This window comes from Brienomyrus brachyistius, chromosome 22 (genome assembly GCF_023856365.1).
Source record: "Brienomyrus brachyistius isolate T26 chromosome 22, BBRACH_0.4, whole genome shotgun sequence".
NCBI lineage: Eukaryota > Metazoa > Chordata > Actinopteri > Osteoglossiformes > Mormyridae > Brienomyrus > Brienomyrus brachyistius.
This window is the reverse complement of record NC_064554.1, coordinates 2,308,654-2,326,562: the sequence shown is the minus strand read 5'-3', so window position 1 is coordinate 2,326,562 and position 17,909 is coordinate 2,308,654. Positions and strand designations below refer to the sequence as shown.

General features: G+C 44.9%; 3 protein-coding genes across 4 annotated transcripts; 1 reads left to right on the top strand and 2 right to left on the bottom strand.

The window, feature by feature from the left end:
* Nucleotides 1-157: 157 nt before the first annotated feature.
* On the bottom strand, nt 158-5,911 carry LOC125717682 (jupiter microtubule associated homolog 1-like). 2 transcript variants are annotated; one of them, XM_048990864.1, is made up of 5 exons: nt 5,713-5,910; nt 3,892-4,034; nt 1,381-1,484; nt 1,009-1,036; nt 158-550 (listed from the first exon to the last, which is right to left on the bottom strand). In XM_048990864.1, the coding sequence occupies exons 1-5, from the start codon at nt 5,766-5,768 to the stop codon at nt 411-413; spliced, it is 471 nt and encodes a 156-aa protein (XP_048846821.1). In that variant the 5' UTR covers nt 5,769-5,910; the 3' UTR covers nt 158-410. The 2 variants fall into 2 exon arrangements, with proteins under 2 accessions (XP_048846821.1, XP_048846822.1); XM_048990865.1 differs by lacking the exon at nt 158-550 and adding an exon at nt 570-670 and having other exon boundaries at nt 5,713-5,911.
* A 922-nt stretch (nt 5,912-6,833) lies between these two features.
* LOC125717683 (small ubiquitin-related modifier 2-like) lies at nt 6,834-10,261 on the bottom strand. The gene is made up of 4 exons (XM_048990866.1): nt 10,107-10,261; nt 8,653-8,784; nt 7,527-7,598; nt 6,834-7,072 (listed from the first exon to the last, which is right to left on the bottom strand). Exons 1-4 carry the CDS (start codon nt 10,125-10,127, stop codon nt 7,010-7,012), a joined length of 288 nt encoding a protein of 95 aa, XP_048846823.1. The 5' UTR covers nt 10,128-10,261; the 3' UTR covers nt 6,834-7,009.
* A 498-nt stretch (nt 10,262-10,759) lies between these two features.
* On the top strand, nt 10,760-17,370 carry nup85 (nucleoporin 85). The gene is made up of 19 exons (XM_048990860.1): nt 10,760-10,965; nt 11,417-11,510; nt 11,621-11,783; nt 12,031-12,101; nt 12,186-12,229; nt 12,324-12,393; nt 12,489-12,610; nt 13,232-13,366; nt 13,489-13,611; nt 13,840-13,971; nt 14,072-14,178; nt 14,642-14,725; nt 14,805-14,870; nt 15,004-15,155; nt 16,313-16,430; nt 16,507-16,607; nt 16,771-16,922; nt 17,014-17,109; nt 17,209-17,370. The coding sequence occupies exons 1-19, from the start codon at nt 10,933-10,935 to the stop codon at nt 17,305-17,307; spliced, it is 1,962 nt and encodes a 653-aa protein (XP_048846817.1). The 5' UTR covers nt 10,760-10,932; the 3' UTR covers nt 17,308-17,370.
* The last annotated feature ends 539 nt before the right edge of the window (nt 17,371-17,909 follow it).

The window sequence follows — 17,909 nt, the reverse complement described above, 5'->3', positions numbered from 1 at the left end:
TCACAGTTGCACCAGATCAGGCGTTTTTGTAAATAGCCCTCTGCCATTTTTAGTAACTCCTTTCACTCCGTTACAAGCAGCTGTGGGGTGAGAGCGGCTGTCCGCGACGACATGGTTTAATACCTAAGATGGATAACAAAACAGAACGCACAGCAACGACCTTATATCAATCTTTATTTTATTTAGAAATTTGCACATCAGGCATTTAACCATTTACACCGGGGAAGAATGAAAGACAAGCAGAAATTCATGCCTTTTCCAGATGGGCTGATATGGGAGGGGGGATAAAGTGCTTCTCTCAATGCTTTAGAAAAAAAGGGGACTTTTTATATATAAAAAACTAAATTCCATGGCTCACACGTAAGTGGGGGATGAAAAATACTTTGTGAAGGGAGGGGGGGGGGGACGTCTCAACCCAGGATCAGACTGGATTTCCCCCCTGGAGGGTTTTTCCGGCTCATGGGGGATGGCGCAGGTACTGTGGGGGGCGAGGGCTGGGGGGCTTCTTCGTCCTTTGGCTCCTCTGCGCTCTCTCCTTCCTCTGCGTATTCTGGAGACACGTGGCAGACAAACCGCTCAGCACGACCGCCGAAAGCCTTTCACCGTACGAGCTAACCTGACCTTCGGTCACCGCTGCTCTAGTATGTGGTGGCGCTGCCCAAGGTCACATCTGCTCAACGAAACAAAGCTAAACTCTTATCACTACACCCTGGAGGAATTTTGTCCAATTAAATGCTACAATCACTGCTGCATACAGAACAGGGATCAACTAATGACCCCTAAAAGCTCATTTCTTTCGACTTGAAAGCGTTAAAGGGTGACTCGCATCTTACCAAACACATTCCTTTAATAGTAGTCAAGCACTCCTGTTTACAGACTGAAAAGAGACTAGGGAATGTTAAGAGTTACCCCCTGCACCCCTCTGCCCTGTCATTAAGTCCCAGATAAGATGGCTTCCGCAATGCCTTCTACTGCAACGCTGTAGCACCGGAGATAAAGCACACTCACCAGCCTCTGCATCCTCTCTCTCTCCATCCTAGAAAAACAAACACAGTCAGGCATTCAAAGGGAACGTGTTCAAATCTCTAAAGCATCTGGTAACGGTTTAGAACAAACAGACAGCCTGCTTAGTTCCTGCATTATCCTGTTTGCCTAGCCAGTGTGAAGCCAAAAAGCGATATAGGATATTTACAGACACCTGCAACTGGAAAAGGAAAAAGGTTTCTGTCAATCAGAGCATATGTAGGGAATAGTTATGGACGGCATTACCATGCCCCAACAATCCTAGTGATTAAAATTACTGCAGGTTCTACTTAAATGTGTTCTTCCAGACTGCTGACGTTTTGCTAGTAGGTTCGCTCTTCGAGCAGCATCTCTTACCAAAGTTGGAGCTTCGGAAATGGAGTTCTTTTGGGCAGTCTGCTGGTGGCACCTTCTCAGGGGGGCTGACGGCTCTCCGCACAGCACACCGCTGGCCTTTCCACCTGCAGAGAAATATCTGGTTGTGGCCAGAACTGACAAACAGCTGCTGAGCAGCCAGATTCGCTTTGATGCTGGTGATCTGCGGCCTGCTTTAAAAAGGCAGACCTCCACATGGCACCAGTCGTACACTAACCATCCCTGCTCATATTGCAGGCCGCTAACTCCCACCCCCCCACATACTGACGGCAGCTGACGAATACCAGCCTTCAATCGTAGTCCAAGCACATCCCCGGCAAGCGTGCTGGCTCACAGCCAAATCGTGAATCTAATCCAGACATCACCCATTGGACAGCGAGCCAGAACTCCATTGATGGAGAACAACATTTGCTGTCCGGGAATGCGGCCTAACTTCTACACAAAAAAACCTCGGCAGAGCGAATAGCTATCCATCCAAAAGCACCCATTGGGTTTGTCGTTTCAGTTTGCCACAGAACTTCACAAACAGGTCTGCTGGAGGTTCCCAACGCAACACAGACACCTTGTTCTGCTTTAGTAGTTCAGCAGCCTGAAAAGCTCTTTAGTAGTTCCTTCTGGGATCAAAGTGGGTTCTGATCTGGCAGCTAGGCATGTGAGCCGCGCCACAGGGCACTCTGGGAGCCGCGTCACTGTCTCAGCCAGGTGCCTTCCTGCAGCAGCACTATACCGGAAGCTTCCACATGCTGCGAATCTCACCTGAGCCATCAACACACAGGAGAGATTGTAAACCTTGTCCAACTTTTTTTTTTAAGCTTTCTGCACAGTCAGGGTGGAAATGCTATGCACTTGCAGTCCTTATCACATTAAGATCTAGCTGCGCATTTGCGCACTGGTCCAGTGGGCACAATGCTGTGGTGCCTCCTGAACAGGAAGATGCTACATGCACCCACACACCAAATTAAGTAAGTGCCCTTAAAGCAGGCTTGTTAAGCAACTAAATGTAACCAATATCTGTATATATCAATCCTTCAAACAGGTTTCCTTGTCAGGACTTCATGCAATTTCATTTTTAGTTTTTGGTGCTTGGATACTTGTCCCAAGTTCAGCAGGTATGGTGTCACATAATCACAGTACAAAGGGTAGCTCTATGAGCATGTGACTCAATAATGAAACAGCCAACAATTAGGTCATCGCCTTACACATAACCCCAGTGTGTATTCCTGATAGTAATGAGGACAGGAAGGGAAGGGGGGGGACCCATTTGAATTACTCCTCAATCTGGTTTAGTACAGTAATGGAAAAAATGGAAAAAAAAGTGCAGACAACTCAGTATAGGTTTCAGTGTGGACATTCCTTTGTCTAGTCAACCCCACCCCACACGCAGAGTGCTGAGCTGAAGCTTTACTGGCCTGGATGAGCTGCTTCTCGTGAGAAACGTGCCAGCAGATGCCTGAAAAGCTGCGGCGAGCCCGACACACGAAGATTCCCCTGGACAAGCGAACAATCTGAACCTGTGCTCCAGAACCAGCCTCCCTACAGGCACACAGCAGTGGGGGATCCTCACAAAGGGCACCGATACTGTACCCTCCACCAAAGCAATGCCAGCCTGCTATTTATCAAGAATTCAAGGTAAATCTAGTAGCAACACATACTTCCTCATACCCACCCGCTTACTGAACAAGCCTCAATCTTTTGATGTACACCGATGAACACGGATCACAGAAACACCAAGGCCAGTGTTTGGCAGAATAATTTGATCTGTGAGGTCAGAGGGTGAAGCCTGCAGTCATAAAAGATGTGGTAATTTCCTGTGATTCAACGGACTACAACTGATTAAAATCCATGCAATCCCTAAAACATCCTGTCAGGATGCTTTTTTTTTCATTAAACTCGGAGGAAGCCAATGGCACGCTTTGGGGGATGGGCGAGGTCGAAACATCACCCCAGCAGCTGCAACCTCGTCTGCCACGCCTCCTACACATGTGTCCATGTCTCATACAGTACGAGTGAGCAAATGCCAATCCACGCAACAGGTCTGTCCGCTCTCCTGGCACCTTCCAGTTTGTGGCCCTTTTATAGCTGGAAGTTGTTTAAAAATAAATTGTCTAACCAATAGGTTGGGGCTCTTCAGCAGAAAACTGTCCCATAAGCTTGCTTTTAAACTTCAGTTATCTTTTGTACATCAGAGTCAAAGAGATCTACAAGAAAGCAACCAGTCACGACAGTGACAAACAAACACAAGTGACCATTCATCATACTGCAAGATGAATCTATGGCTGCAGAGACCATACAAAGAAATTACTTCATGTGAAAAAGGCAGTAAGTCACTTGCCACATTATAATAACAGCAATTGACATTTTAACCCGAAGCAAGTACATTCAGCTGACAAGCAGTGACAAAACTGAGAACGGGGTGGTTCCCCGTCCAACGGATCCAGCTCTTTAGAATTTAGTAAATATGGCCATAACATGGTGAGCGTGGTAGGTTGTTACCCGGTGGGTTGTTCCGTCGATGGGCGTGGGGGTCGACCGGTTCAGCAAAGATATTGGAGGCCATTCTGTTCTTGCGGGTCGGTGACTTGTCCTCATCCATGCCGAAGGATATGTTTGAGGCTCCCCCAGGGGGGCACAGCACCCTGAGGAGAGCAGCAAGTAGGCTGGTAATTTATACACATGGGCGTATATAAAGCCACCCCCGGGAAAGGTCACGTCATGATGGACAGCCGTCATCCAGTTCTCATTCCCAATATGAACATGCGGCACATTGCAAAGGGTCATCGGACCAAGACAAGGCAAACTAATGGAGAGGAAACGCCTTCTCCTTTAAACACAGTATCTGGTCACATTCCCATCAGACAATCGCATGGTGCCTAAACTTTCCGTCACCACTCCCTAGCACCCACCACCCGCCCATGTATGGTTTAATAATAATAATTAAAAAAAAGGCTGGAGACCAACAGCTGACATCGAACAGCTGTTTAGGTCGGACTGGTGACTGGGAAAAAAAACAAGTACCCGAAGGAAATAAAAGAAACCGAGAGGAGACAGAGACGGGGGATTAGAGAGCCTCACTGTCAGGGCAGCGTCCGCTGCGCTGATAATGTCTAAACCAGACCGAACCTACCAAAGAAACCCGGCTTTTTTACCAGACTGGAGGATTGAAAAAAAAAAAACAAACGTGTTGTTAAAGACCCCACCCAATAATGAACCAGCAAATACTGTAGTGCGAGCGTGAGACGTTGAAACTTAATGTGATTCTTACTGCATTATCTGCAAAAAATAGGAGGAAAGCCTACAGGAGAGATTGATGGTTTAGGTCTCCGACGGCTTCAAACAGTTTTTAATACAAAAAAACTAGACACATTTGAATTAAAGGCTGGCAAGTTAGTGGTCTAGCTGGACATCAGACACAGATGAGGCCGAAAAAGGTGGTTTCTGAGCTGGGGGAACCGCACTGCTTACCGGCGCGGGCAGCGGGGGATACCCCGTCGCGCACGGATGCTGCGGCGTCGCCCGTCATTTCGCTACGGTTTCAGTCTCATTTAACTGATGGACCTGGACTGATGGATCTTAACATCCGGACTGTGTGAGCTTGTATCCCGCGATTTACTTTCATTTTACAGCATCACGGTGAAGACAGCGGACAGTCCGCCTACAGGGGTACCCATGCGACACGGCGTGTCAGTGCGGCTCCTCCGACCCGGACGATCCGCTATCTGTCCTCCGAAACGAAAGTTTAACCAGGAGACATTCGGCTCACGCTAATCGTCCGCTTAATCAGCCGGAGAGCCGCCCTGCATGACAGCACAGACACAAACCAGGCAGCTCCAGATAAAAGCCAAGCACATACCCAACGAAAGCTGCAATCCAGCTGCAATCAGAAAACTTAAATCAAATATAGCAAAAGATACAAACAAGAACTTAAAGAGCGAAAATACACCCATTTCTTTAGAGTCAACCGTTTATCAGACGGTTGAATGAACTTGGGTGCCAACCAACTAACTGCACCTTTCACGGAAATAAGAAAATGACTGTAGTTGAGATTCCACAGTGCCACAGGAATGCAAAAAAAAAAAAATCTGGACACAGACCACGCGTGCGGAAAGGCTGTATTTCCAAATAAATACAAACTATTTAACATCAACGGGCCGTTTCCTGAAAAATTTACTTTAAAAATACCAGCCACCAATCCAGCTGCCCGGGCTTAGTCAGCCAGCTAAACGTTAACAGAACCGGGCTAAGCAGCCAACTAGACAGCTAACTGGGATCCATTTTCCTTTTGTTTGTCGGTATATCCGTGACTATTTTATTTACCTGGAACTATTTTTTGAACTCGGATCCATTCCCTGGAAGGTAGTGGTCGTCGTCATCTTACGAGATAACCAATTTCCAACGATAACGATGCTAAAAAGTATAAAATGCTTATTATAACGCCAAGAATATCCTGTCAACCTCCCTACACCTCGCCAGCTCCACCCGACTCCCTCTAAATTGAAGTCGGAGAGGGAATGGGAATGTGGTTCGTACGAGGTCCCACCCACAAGAAAACGTTTCCTTCTGATTGGACAAGTCTGTCTCTTGCTTGATTGCGGATTGGTTAGTTTCCTTGTCGGTCACCGTAAATGGTCGTTTTGCAGCTTTTTCATTGATCCACCGCATGTTGGAAAAAACGTATCCCTACCGTTTTGTGGGACCGTAATGTTGATTTACTGCAGTTTAGGAAATTATCGGGCACATTTTATCAATGAGAATTGTAGAGATGTTCACGAAAGCAGAACGCGTCTCACGCTATACTGAACTGGAAGGAAATACTTTTTATATGACACTTTTACCCTATAGATGCTCAAAATGAGAACAAATACTTATGCAACTAAGACAGTTTAACTGAAAAGAAACATTTCACAGGGAAGGCTTTAGCTATAACTTAGGTAGCTTATTCTAACACAATAGTCCTACTGTCCTCTCACTGCTGCTTTTCTTTTGAATACTAATCATACTTATTTCTTATACACCCTTTACAAATTGATTGTTATATTTTACACAATACAGCAAGACCATAAAATGTGAAAAAAACAAACATTTAACACCAGGCAAAGCTGGAGAATATAACTTTTTTTAAACAAGAATTTTATTAGACAATACAGATGTTTAACTTAAAACCCCATAATCAGGGTTCTTACATAAAGTTGGGCTAGTCAAATTTTACCACAATGCTTTTTCTACACATATACTACTACAATATATATATAAAAAAAAGATATAAAATCAATTTTCTAAATAGGGAACAGAAAATTAGTCTGGATAACCAGGCTACTTCTTGATGTGGATCACGACCTACTCGACTTCCAGGGGTCTCCTTGTGTCGGAGGGTTTGCCCGTCTGGCCGTATTGCGCTTCACCGGTGACTTTCAGTGTTTAATGCCACTTCTACTAACTATACTTTTTTTTTTTTTTTTTTACAGTTGTTTATGTACAAAAAAGAATGAAAAAGCAAGACTGAACACTATACAACAGCAGTTATGTATAACTGAAAACTAAGTGATACCGTTGAGTGGTAAGAGCGGAGATGTGTAATATCGGAAAAGCGGGTGGGGGGGGACAAAGGGTGACTTTAGCAGAGACCTCCTGTCTGTTGCTGGAACACGTCGATCGTATCTTCATCCTCCATTTCCAACTGTTGCGGCAGATTAAAATAAATCACAGCTGCAGTCAGAACACCAATATAAACATGTGGAATATCCACATTACCAGACATAAGCAACAGGCATGTTGCCCAACCACAGCATCTGCTGCTGAAGGGACAGTCTGAGGTACAGTGCTGGGGCTGAACCCTTGCGTTTGAGTCATTTTTAAAATCACAACCACATAAATATTTAAGATAAGTTAATTCTTAATTCCATCACACAACATGAGCACAGTATTAAAGAACATTAATATATAAACAATGAACAAACAACCAAATGGCAGCTGTAGTCTAAGACCTGAGATTGTAAACATTTATGTAAACATTTCTATTCATCTCGTCTCCCATCACCACTCATTCAGGGTCACGGTGTTTCTAGGCACATGGAAAAAATCAAACTTGTCCAGTTGTGTTTATGCACTCTGATGTAAACACTGACACATACCTGTGCTGGTGTGTCTGTCTCATTTATTGGCTGGCCGTCAAACCGGAAGCGAATCTGCCTCATCGTCAGCCCCTGTAGAGAAGCGGTGTCTGTTTATTGAAGTCTCCCTAAATGGATATTCAATTGCTCTTATTACCGTAACACGGAAACCTAAAAAGGCAAGGCAGTGTGAACCGGGACACAAAAAGGGACAGCGGGCAGGCACATCATCATCGGGTTAACTAGAACAAGAATCCCTGTTGTCACTAGTTTACAACTATACATTTTTCACTACTATGGCCAACCTATATACTAAAATGAGAATGCTATAAATATTTCAGTTTCATATAAAGGGGGAAATGCCTTTTTCCTTCCCTTTCTTTTTATGGAAATTCATATCTATTTTTATGTCTTAAAGAAAAATCGGATACCACAGTGCTACAATGAAATGTCTAAACGTAATAGACACAGATAAAATGCTGTATCTGTCAAGCAATTTACTGATGTATCTTTATAGTAGTCAACAAATGTCAATTTGCCTCGAGATGCTATTGACCTACCCAGTAATATTTAAGTGCCACGAGGTGATCAAAAATGTAAAAGCAGGTTTAAGATAAATGCAGTGCGAATCAGGACATGGTCCTGGCTTACAGCAAAGGTAGAGATATCCATGCTGGAAAGGACAGCCTAACTTCTGCCACTGAGCAGGCAAAATGCCCAGAACTGCTACAGAGCCAGCTTTGCCAATCAGCCCAACCGTAAAAAGCAACTGCTATTCCAAGTAACTGACCAAGGTATGTTTCCTGCCTCAAAGGCTCCTAGGAATGAAACATATAAGCAGTTTCTTATCTGTATCTTTAACGATGTGCATTATCACTAGAAAAAGAGCCAACAGAAGGACTTAAATCCTTCCCTTTAATGATTAAAAACAAACTAGTCAGCTGTGTATCATTTCTCAGTGTATCATGCCTGCGAATCGAGCTGCATGTGTCAGTGGACACATATCTTCATAATTAATTTATTTCCAGCTTATTGAAACTGCTGGGTGGGATGTTATTGGAAGTGTTTATACAGCAACTGTTAAGATGGCAGGATTTTTTAACCAAAACAAGTTTTGGCTTGATGAGGCCAGGAAGGCAAATCTTACCTGCCTCTCGCAGTACGCCTTCATCAGCTTGCTGAGTGGCGTGTGCCTCTTGATCTTAAACTGCACCACAGAGCCGTCCTGACCTGCCACCTTCAGGTTAATGTGGTCGTTGTTTTCCGTCTTCACCCCTTCCTAGAAGGAATGCAACTGGCGATGAGCTTCCTTATCAAAACCACAACATGGAGGGGGATTAAACCTCTGCATACAGGTAAAGTCAGGAAGAACTGATGACAACGTGCAAGATAATAAACGCTTCCCTCTTACAGCTCTATTACTAAAACATTCAAGAAAGATTCTTTATAAAATGAATACAAAGGCCTATACAAACCAATGGAGAGTAGGTTAAAAAAAAAGTTCAGAACTAATGGCTGGGTTTAAACACGTATAATGCTTTCATATACAGAATAACTAAAATTCGTACGTCACCCTTATGCATTTCCAAAAGATTCAAAATGATTCTCTTTGGCTGCAGCATAATGACCATTTAATAGCATAGCGTGGTTGTCCATCTTTTTCCGATTTAAACAAGCTCTTTTCTTAATATATAGCGCAGAAGGTTGTAAATTCATTTAACAGCAACAGAGCGGACACACCCCCTCATAATAACTGAAATGCCCAGTCCTGTAGGTGGCACTGTGTAAGAGGCAGCGTTAGGGAACAAGGATAAAGCAACTGTTGCGTGAGCTCCACTTCATTAAACATATAGTATAGATCTGAGGCCAGGGAACTTCATCTATGTTATGTAAATAGCATAAACAAAAGCAATATTTTCAGTTTTCACGTCAATAAATCTTATCACAATGCATGTTGTATATGTACAATTCGATACAAAGCGATTTAAAACATACACTGAACACAGAATAAAAATGAGGGAAAACTTAGCTGCAAATTTATTTTGGTCACAGTTAGGTTACAGACCTACTTTTCTACTTTACGTTTTTAAGCAGTGAATTAATTACTAAACAACACAGTGTAAAATGAACAGGAAAAAATAGTAATCAAGGAAAATGCGCCAAACATCAACTGGTGAACAGTTACAATCGTTGCCAGGTACTTTAATATTTAATAAGTAATTGCATGCTTAAGTATTAACAGATTTAAGTATTATTGTACTTGTTAACCAAGGCCTGTGAGATACAGTTAGATGAGAGCATGATTCAAAGTGATTCAACTATTAAGCTTTTGAATGAAATGCGTGCAACTCACTTAGCATGTATTTATAAAAATGTACACTGTAAAATTAGTTTTTTTACTCAATTTAAAAATTTGCCAACTACATAGGACAGCAATTTAGCTAACAAGCTATCCAGCCGATTGTGAAGGCGCGTTCACAATTCTTCCGGTATTTCATAATTTATTTAGCCAGCTGTTAACCGCGCTACACACAGTACAGAAACGCCGTGTTACTTTTACAATATTTCTACAGCGCTTCGTCATTTAATTTAGTTACTCACCTTGGGTTTTTCGTCGGCCATGGTTATTCTCTGCGCGGTTCTTAACGCCGCCACACAAAGAGTTTGCGTGAACGCGCACGTCACCGCCCACGTTCAAGAAGCCGGTCTTACGTGCGCGGGCATGATTATTGACGCTGCCTTAGCATTCAAATGAAATTGGTCGGATTAGGTCACGAGGAAATATAATCGGCGTTGGCCTGGGCGGGAGTGACTTCATGCGCGTCGACATGGCATTCGCCAGATCGCGGAATATCACGTGCACGCGCACACAGAAGCTGGGTTTTAAAAAAACATCTCTTTGATTTTTAAAATAGCAAATTGAAACACATGATTGTTTTGTTAACACTAATCACGCTATACTGTTATTTAAAATACTAATTACATTAATCTATAACAAGTATGCGTTGTCCAACTATTTATGGAAAGGAGAAGGCTGAAAGCAACAGTGGCCATCTTGTTTTCATGTCTTGGTTACTAAGGTTTAAACCATACCCCACCTGTTGCTAATGTTGTTAATGACTATATTGAGTATTGCCGCGGCACGATGTATCTAATACCGTGGAAATATTTATTTAGGTTTAACAGAAAATGTTTTCATGTGTTGATATTCATGTTATGAAATTAAATACAAACACACGAATAATTTTCAAAATATTTCACTCAGGCATATGATTAGTCTCCCGTCAAAGCCCGAGTAGAGGTCCTTCAAGCACAGCACCAGCGGCGCGCAATTGCTGTAGTCTTTCATCTAAACTGCTTATATGTGTAGTGTACACGTTTGTTGAAACCCAGGGATTTTTGAAGTGGGATACGTCTTTCCATTGGGATGGGGGAGGTTGATGTCGATCCGATAATTACGGTACGTTTTTCTCCCGCATGTGTGACCGTGTCCATGCTTCGCTTCAGCATTACCCCATTCTTGCGTGCTGCCGCCACAGAATCAGGTTTCTTGCTGTTGTGTAGATGTTGGCTAAAAATTTGAATATAGAGACAAGAAAAAGTTAAACTGTCCCCATTTAGAGAAATAATTACAACTGTTATAATGCCGTAAGACTATTTAAAATAACTTTAGAGCACTGTTATTAATCGCTCTTCAGAATTAACAATAACATTTTACAGTGCTTGCGGTTTAGTTACGGTAATAGCAATTATTAGTAAGTTTTAGCGAGATTTCCCTTAGCGGTAGAAATGATGATTAAAAAACTAACCCGTTTTCCATCAGTGCGCCGAACTTTCCGATAAAAAAATAATAAAACGTGACCGGCCCTTAATGCTGATGCGTATGATACCCCGTTTGCTGTATTGCACAGCTCATCCCCGGCATCGATTCCGGTGAGAGACACCTGGGGTTCGCCTGGGGACCGGGAGACCTTCTCACCTATGAGACACAGTACAAATCACAAGGTATCTGTCTGCAGCTTCGACATTCACGATGACAGCACCAGTGTTTCGCGTGGTTCAGATATTATCATTGTCTTTTCTCCTATAACGCTCACTGCCATTTATTCTAATAGGAGCTGGAAGTGTCGTTCAAGCCGGTCCATTTGTCCACGTGGTTCGAAAAGATGAAGACATATACTCTCCGATCCTACGTAAACTTTTTAATGAATCCCATTACATCTTCGTGGGGCTACAGAGGATCAAGGAAGAGGTCCCCAGTAAAAACAAGAAACCTCAGTATGTCACCAGTTCTTTTTCTGAGTGTTGTCTGATTGTTTTAATCCAAATACAAACTAATCTATAAATCGGCCCATTATAGAACTGAAAAAAACACTCTAATGGTGGTTTTTAAATGTGTAACATGCCTGAGACCTGTTTTGTGTTCAGTGTGGGGGAAAATGCGATTTTACAGCTATGTGGGCACCATCATTTGATATGTTCTAAACAAGGAGGCTTCTTGCTCAAGGAGGTTTTTTACTTCTAGGTTTATCAGTATAAGCAAGAACTATAGATCGGTGATCAGAGCGTGCATGGAGGAGCTGCAGCAAGCTGCAGGTATGTACACATTCCTTACCCAGACTCTGCCTTTAGCGACACTTGCTGTCTGGCAAATGCTGATGCATTCCTGTCCTTACCCAGTGTCCACCCATGACACAACGTTGGCAACACAGTATGGAAATCAGGTAAGAATAATCAGCCCCATTCTTAGACAGGGTGTACGTAGCAAACAAGGTCACTTAAGAAATTTTTTTTTAAAAAAAAACCTCCTCTTCACAGGTATCAATCCTACTGGCCGTGGAGCTGATCTGGAACCTATGTGAGGTGCTGTTCATCGAGGCAGCTCCAGGTAAGCTCCGTCCACCCGGGCAGGCTGCCCACGGTGAGCTCCTTCTGGCGTGTGTCTGTGCTGTGCTTTTTCTGAGGGGCTGCGTGACTTTGCAGCCGGAGCCTTGCTGCGCCACCTCCTGGACTGGGTGCGGCTACACAAGGCCGACGTGGACGAGAAGGCTCAGGAGGTGCTGCAGAGCGAGAGCCCAGTGCAGCATCAGGCCTACTGGGACGTGGTACGTGGTACAAAAGCCCCGTTTTGCCTCACCTTGTTATGGGCAGTGGTGGCTTAATGGTTAGGGAAGTGCACTTGTAATTGAAAGATTGCATGTTCGGGCACGACAGCTCCCTGCTGTCACATGTGGGTTAAATGCAGAAGGAAAATTTTGTTGTTGTGCACTGTGTGCTGTGGTGTGTCAACAATGACAATTAATCACTAAATTCTAATTCTAACAAGTACTGCTTTAATGGAACATCGTTGAATGGACTGAGACTAGGGCTGAGCAATTATTTGAATTTCAATTTCGATTTTGGCTTCCAATGATTATCAAAACAAAATGATCGACATAAAAACGATTATCGTGCCACATTTCATTTCACAGTGATGCGCTCGCTTTTTGTGTTGTAAATTCAGCGTGCCCCTTTCCAGCCCCTTTTTACGTTTCTCAGGTGAATTTCATTTTTTGAAGTTCAATAATTGTATGATATTTGCAAAGTCACTGACTAATTGTGTTAAATAATCGTGATCTCAGTATCGACCAAAATAATCACGATTTATTTTTGCCATAATCAAGCAGCTTTGACACAGCCACTTGGTAACCCAGGGTGCCTCGCGTCTGCTGTCTGCCCCCACACAGGTGGTGTGTTACGTGCTCCAGGGCCGGATGGAGGAGGCGGCACAGATGCTGATGAAGCAGGCCTCCCAGCAGCCTGCAGCCAGGGCTGTGTTCAAGCTGATGGACAGCCTCCTCACGAAGATGCCCGTCTACAGCGTACGTTGCCAGAAGCCTCGTAGAGCCACGCAATGCTGGTTGCCATTTCAGAGCCTCCCATCCCACGCTGCTGCGCGGAGGCGCGTCTAAAAGCCTGTGGTGTTTGTCATGTGACCTCACAGCCTGGCGGGACGCAGACGCAGACGGAGTTTGATGTCAGGTGGCGGCAGTGGCACCAGGAGTGTAACCGATGTTTGGAAGATGGATCCTTTGCCAGCAACCCACAGCTGGAGCTTATCTGCAAGGTAAAGCCTGGGTGTTGCGACAACTCGGCCCTCCATCTCATCACCCCACTCTCTGCAAATCACTTTGGGTTTCTCAAAAAGCACTATATACATTTCACTCATTGATTCAGTCATTCCCTTCCAAACACTGGGAGCAGGCTGGAAGCAAAATCGTTACTGTGTCAGTCTGTTGCTCTGAATAATAATAATAATGATGGATGATGATGATGATGATGATGATCTGTGTAGATCTTGGTTGGGGATGAGGATACTCTCCTGGCCCAGAGGGACCGCCTCAGCACATGGTACCATTTCCTGGTGACACGTCTGCTATACTGCCATCCCATCGTGAAGCCTACAGAGCTGCATTATTATGCACAGGTACGGTCTGGGTGCAGCTGTGACCACTGGCCCCGACTGAGTGTGTGACTGACGTTCCGGTGTGTGAGACGTGCTGGGTGAAAGCGTTCTCTGCCTGCAGGCGAGCATGGACATGTTCCTGGACGCCCGGAGCGGCCCAGAGCCCCTGGACAGCATTCTGCTCGCCGCCTTTGAGTTCGACATTCACCAGGTCATCAAGGACTGCAGGTCAGAGGATTTGTGGCCGTTCAGATCACAGTGATTTCAGATATAGCTGCTCCCCAGGTTATGATGGTATTATGTTCCGATAAATCGTAAGGTGAAAATATCGTAAAATGAAAATGTATTTTAATACAGTACACCTAACCTTATAAACATCCTAGCCTAGCCTTAAACATGCTTAGAACACTTACATTAGCCTACAGTTTGGCAAAATCATGAACACAGCCATATTTATATAAAAAACTTGAATGTCTCATGTAATTTATTAAATTATGTCCTGAAAGTGAAAAACATTTACCCGTTGTAAAGCCGAAATATCGTAACACGGACCGTCGTAACCTGGGGAGTGTCTGTATTCCCAGGCTCATGGGAACCTATGGTGGATTTGCAGTCCTGTAGGATGAATGAGGAAACCTTTTCCCAGGTTTAACGTTTTTTTTTTTTTTTTTTTTTTTCCCCCTCACACCAGCATTGCCCTGAATAACTGGTGGTTCGTGGCTCACCTTACTGACCTTCTGGATCACTGCAAGCTGCTGCAGTCTCACAACCTCCAGTGAGTGGCCCCGTCGTCGCTCCACAGCCGCACTGCGCTGCCACCTTGTCCGTCTATAACTGTCGTTTTCGTTACGCAGCTTCGGCTCGAATCTGAGGGAGTTCCTCCTGCTGGAATACGCATCTGGCCTCTTCACCCATCACAGGTTCGCTTCTCAGTGTCCCTCCGCTCAAATCCCTGAGCAGTCTGACTCAGTCTGAACTTCCCTGTGATACATACACATGTGTACATGTAGCACGTACTTTTGGCTTAATGAACAGCACCCTCTGTCCCCTCAGCCTGTGGCAGCTGGCAGTGGACTACTTCGACCACTGCCCCGAGTTTGGCAGGGTCTATCTGGAGCTTCAGATAGAGCGGGTGCCCCTGGACACTGAGCACAAGGCTGTGAAAGTGCTGCGCATCTGCGAGCAGAGGCAGATGGCTGAGCAAGGTGTGTCACACAGACGGCAATCAGTCTACCTGTCCGAGAGCCTCTGTGTGCATGAACAGACACGGCCAGTAAATCTGATGTCAGAACAGAGGCTCCACCACTGACAATCCATCTGCCACAATAAACAAACTGCTTTTTAATTCCAAGAACACAAAAACCGCACTTGTGGTCTTGGCAAGACCAGTCTTGCTAACTTGCCTCCCAAGAACGAACTTGGGATGCATTGAATCATGGGATTGGTATCTTTTGGTGGGGATGCAAGCGATTATATCCCTGATATTTGGGGCTGGGATTTTTACCGTCCTGTACTTCTGTTCTTAATTATTAGAACTGGTCTTCGGCAGTGGAAGATGACAAACGGTTAGACGAGAACACAAGATTGGTCAAGTGCGCTTATTGAGAAACACCAAAAAGGCCAAGTCATACTTTACTTTTCCACAAATGCTTTTGGTGGCGGACAAGTGACATAAATGTCATCATCATGGGCTGGCTGTGGACGACTGTTGCCAGTGAGCACGTAGCCCAGATTTTTATGTTTCACAAAAACCACGAACATCGACTGTGCATGTGAAACATAATTGATTAGGTATTTCCTGTAGGTGGCAGCATGGACTTTGACAGATTAGCGGTCAACTACAAAAGAGGAAGAATAGTTGTTGTTGCTGAGTGGTTATGGTGAGCAGCTGTAAGAGGGTCGGAGGTGCCTACATCTAATTGTTCATAGTGTCCAGACATTATACTGAGGTATACGGTATTTTAAAAAGCAACACTATTTTGGCATATCAAAATATTGGTGATAAAATTCGCCAGGCAGGGAGGGGGGGGATCCCAACTAATTTTGTGCCAAAGTCTTGACTAACGATTTTAAAACTCTTCATAGCAGTTCACCCGTTTCACTACACTGCTTGTATTTAATTGCAGCAGTACACCTGCCCTCTGCTGGTCTGGTGGAATATCACTGCTGTATGCGCACTGACCGCGACCGTCTGCATCCCAATGTAATATAAACACAAGCTTCCACTCGCACGACCATCTGCAGCCCGAAAGCGCACGTGCACAAGTGAAGTATGAACTAGGCTTAACACTCCTCAGACATGACGGCCTTGAACAATCAGTAACACCAGCCCCCCCCCGTCACTCCTCTCCCCCACCGCCAGTGCGCAGCATCTGCAAGATCATGGCCAAGAAGGCGCTGAGGAACAGCCGGCTGGGCTCGGCCCTCTCGTGGAGCATCCGGGCCAAAGACGCTGCCTTCGCCACGCTCATCTCCGAGAGGTGGGCTCCCCCTACAGGCTGCCGCTCTCCCCGCACACAGGCACTGCCTCACACCCGCCATTCCCTCGTTTGCCAGGTTCTTGCAGGAGTACTGCAGCCACGGCACCTTCTCTGACCTGGACCTGATAGACAATCTGGGCTCAGCCATGCTGCTGAGCGACCGGCTCACCTTCCTGGGTATGAACCTGGACACTCTCTCATTCACACACACTTCTCATAAGCTCCTCCACTGTCATACACAATTTGTCACAGAATTGTGCATAAGCCTCCCCCCCCCGCAGAGATTCCCTGTGCTTCCTGCTCCCCTCCTGTCTCAATCGCTGTCTGTTCGCTCACGCAGGGAAGTACCGCGAATTCCACAAGCTGTACGGCGAGAAGCGCTTCGCCGAAGCTGCCCGGCTCCTCTTATCCCTCATGACGGCCAAGATCGCCCCCCGCAGCTTCTGGATGACCCTGTTGACAGACGCACTGCCCCTGCTAGAGCAGAAACAGGTCAGCGGTGAACACCCCCCCTCAGCCCATCGTGGAGGGATTACTGTCACTGACACAGCCTCCTCACTTTTTTTTTTTTTCCCTCCCCAAGGTTATATTTTCGGCGGAGCAGACCTATGAGTTGATGCGTTGCTTGGAGGAGCTCACGGCGGACAAGGCAGCACAGGGTGCTGATAGCCCCCTGCAGGTAGACAGACTAAGTGCGGGGAGAACAGGCTGCATGTGGGAGACCTGGGGAGTGGGCCGATGGGGTCTTAACAGGCCTTTGTGCTGGTGCATTTTGCAGGAGGACGACATTGAAGCCACCAAGGTCGAGCTGCTGCGACTGGCACTTGCCCGGAACTTAGCGCTGGCTATCGTGAAGGAGGGCACCATCGAAGTCTAGGCATACAGCCTCACATGTACATAAATAGACCCTTGGCTTTTCCATAATAAACATTTGCTATTATCTGCATGGGTTCCGCCTCCATTTGAAAATGCTTCATAGCACATGGACTCTCTGAACTGCCCTCAGCCTGCATAAAAGATTTTGTGAAATTTGGAACGAAGAAAAAAAATCTCCCATATGACATTATATATGTCACTTCTGCATTAGTAGACAAACATCATCCAGTGCTTTAACACACATACTAAACGATTTCACTGCACAACCACAGTATATTATTGATCGTTTCAGACCGGTGCAAATATCTTTATTCAAACAATTGCAATTCCAACATCAATTAAGATACAAATTCTGTAGTACAAAAGGGATTTTCTCTTAAGTAAATAACTTAACTTTGACTTTCTATTAAATGTACATCAAGACCCAGGTTATAATGGAAAAACAAAAAAAAAAATGCTAAATGTACTTAAACTCCTGGTCATATATGAAATGTGTAAATATTTGGTCATCACAATAAAGCAGTCTGCGTGAAAGGCCTGTAATACTGAAAACACTGTTTGCTTGATCTGAAATGTGCATTACACACCATTTAAGTTTTGGCA

Bases quoted from the DNA above. Each gene is read 5' to 3' on its own strand.
- nup85 (XM_048990860.1), top strand. From the start codon at position 10,933: ATGGGGGAGGTTGATGTCGATCCGATAATTACG. The intron at 12,102-12,185 runs GTATGTACACAT...GTCCTTACCCAG, and splicing joins GGAGCTGCAGCAAGCTGCAG to TGTCCACCCATGACACAACG. The intron at 16,431-16,506 runs GTGGGCTCCCCC...CTCGTTTGCCAG, and splicing joins GCCACGCTCATCTCCGAGAG to GTTCTTGCAGGAGTACTGCA.
- LOC125717683 (XM_048990866.1), bottom strand. From the start codon at position 10,127: ATGGCCGACGAAAAACCCAAG. The intron at 8,785-10,106 runs GTGAGTAACTAA...CATTCCTTCTAG, and splicing joins TGGCCGACGAAAAACCCAAG to GAAGGGGTGAAGACGGAAAA. The intron at 7,073-7,526 runs GTATGTGTCAGT...CTGCCGCAACAG, and splicing joins AGACAGACACACCAGCACAG to TTGGAAATGGAGGATGAAGA.
- LOC125717682 (XM_048990864.1), bottom strand. From the start codon at position 5,768: ATGACGACGACCACTACCTTCCAGGGAATGGATCCGAGTTCAAAAAAT. The intron at 4,035-5,712 runs GTAAATAAAATA...TGCTCTCCTCAG, and splicing joins AGTTCAAAAAATAGTTCCAG to GGTGCTGTGCCCCCCTGGGG. The intron at 1,485-3,891 runs GTAACAACCTAC...ATTTCTCTGCAG, and splicing joins TCGACGGAACAACCCACCGG to GTGGAAAGGCCAGCGGTGTG.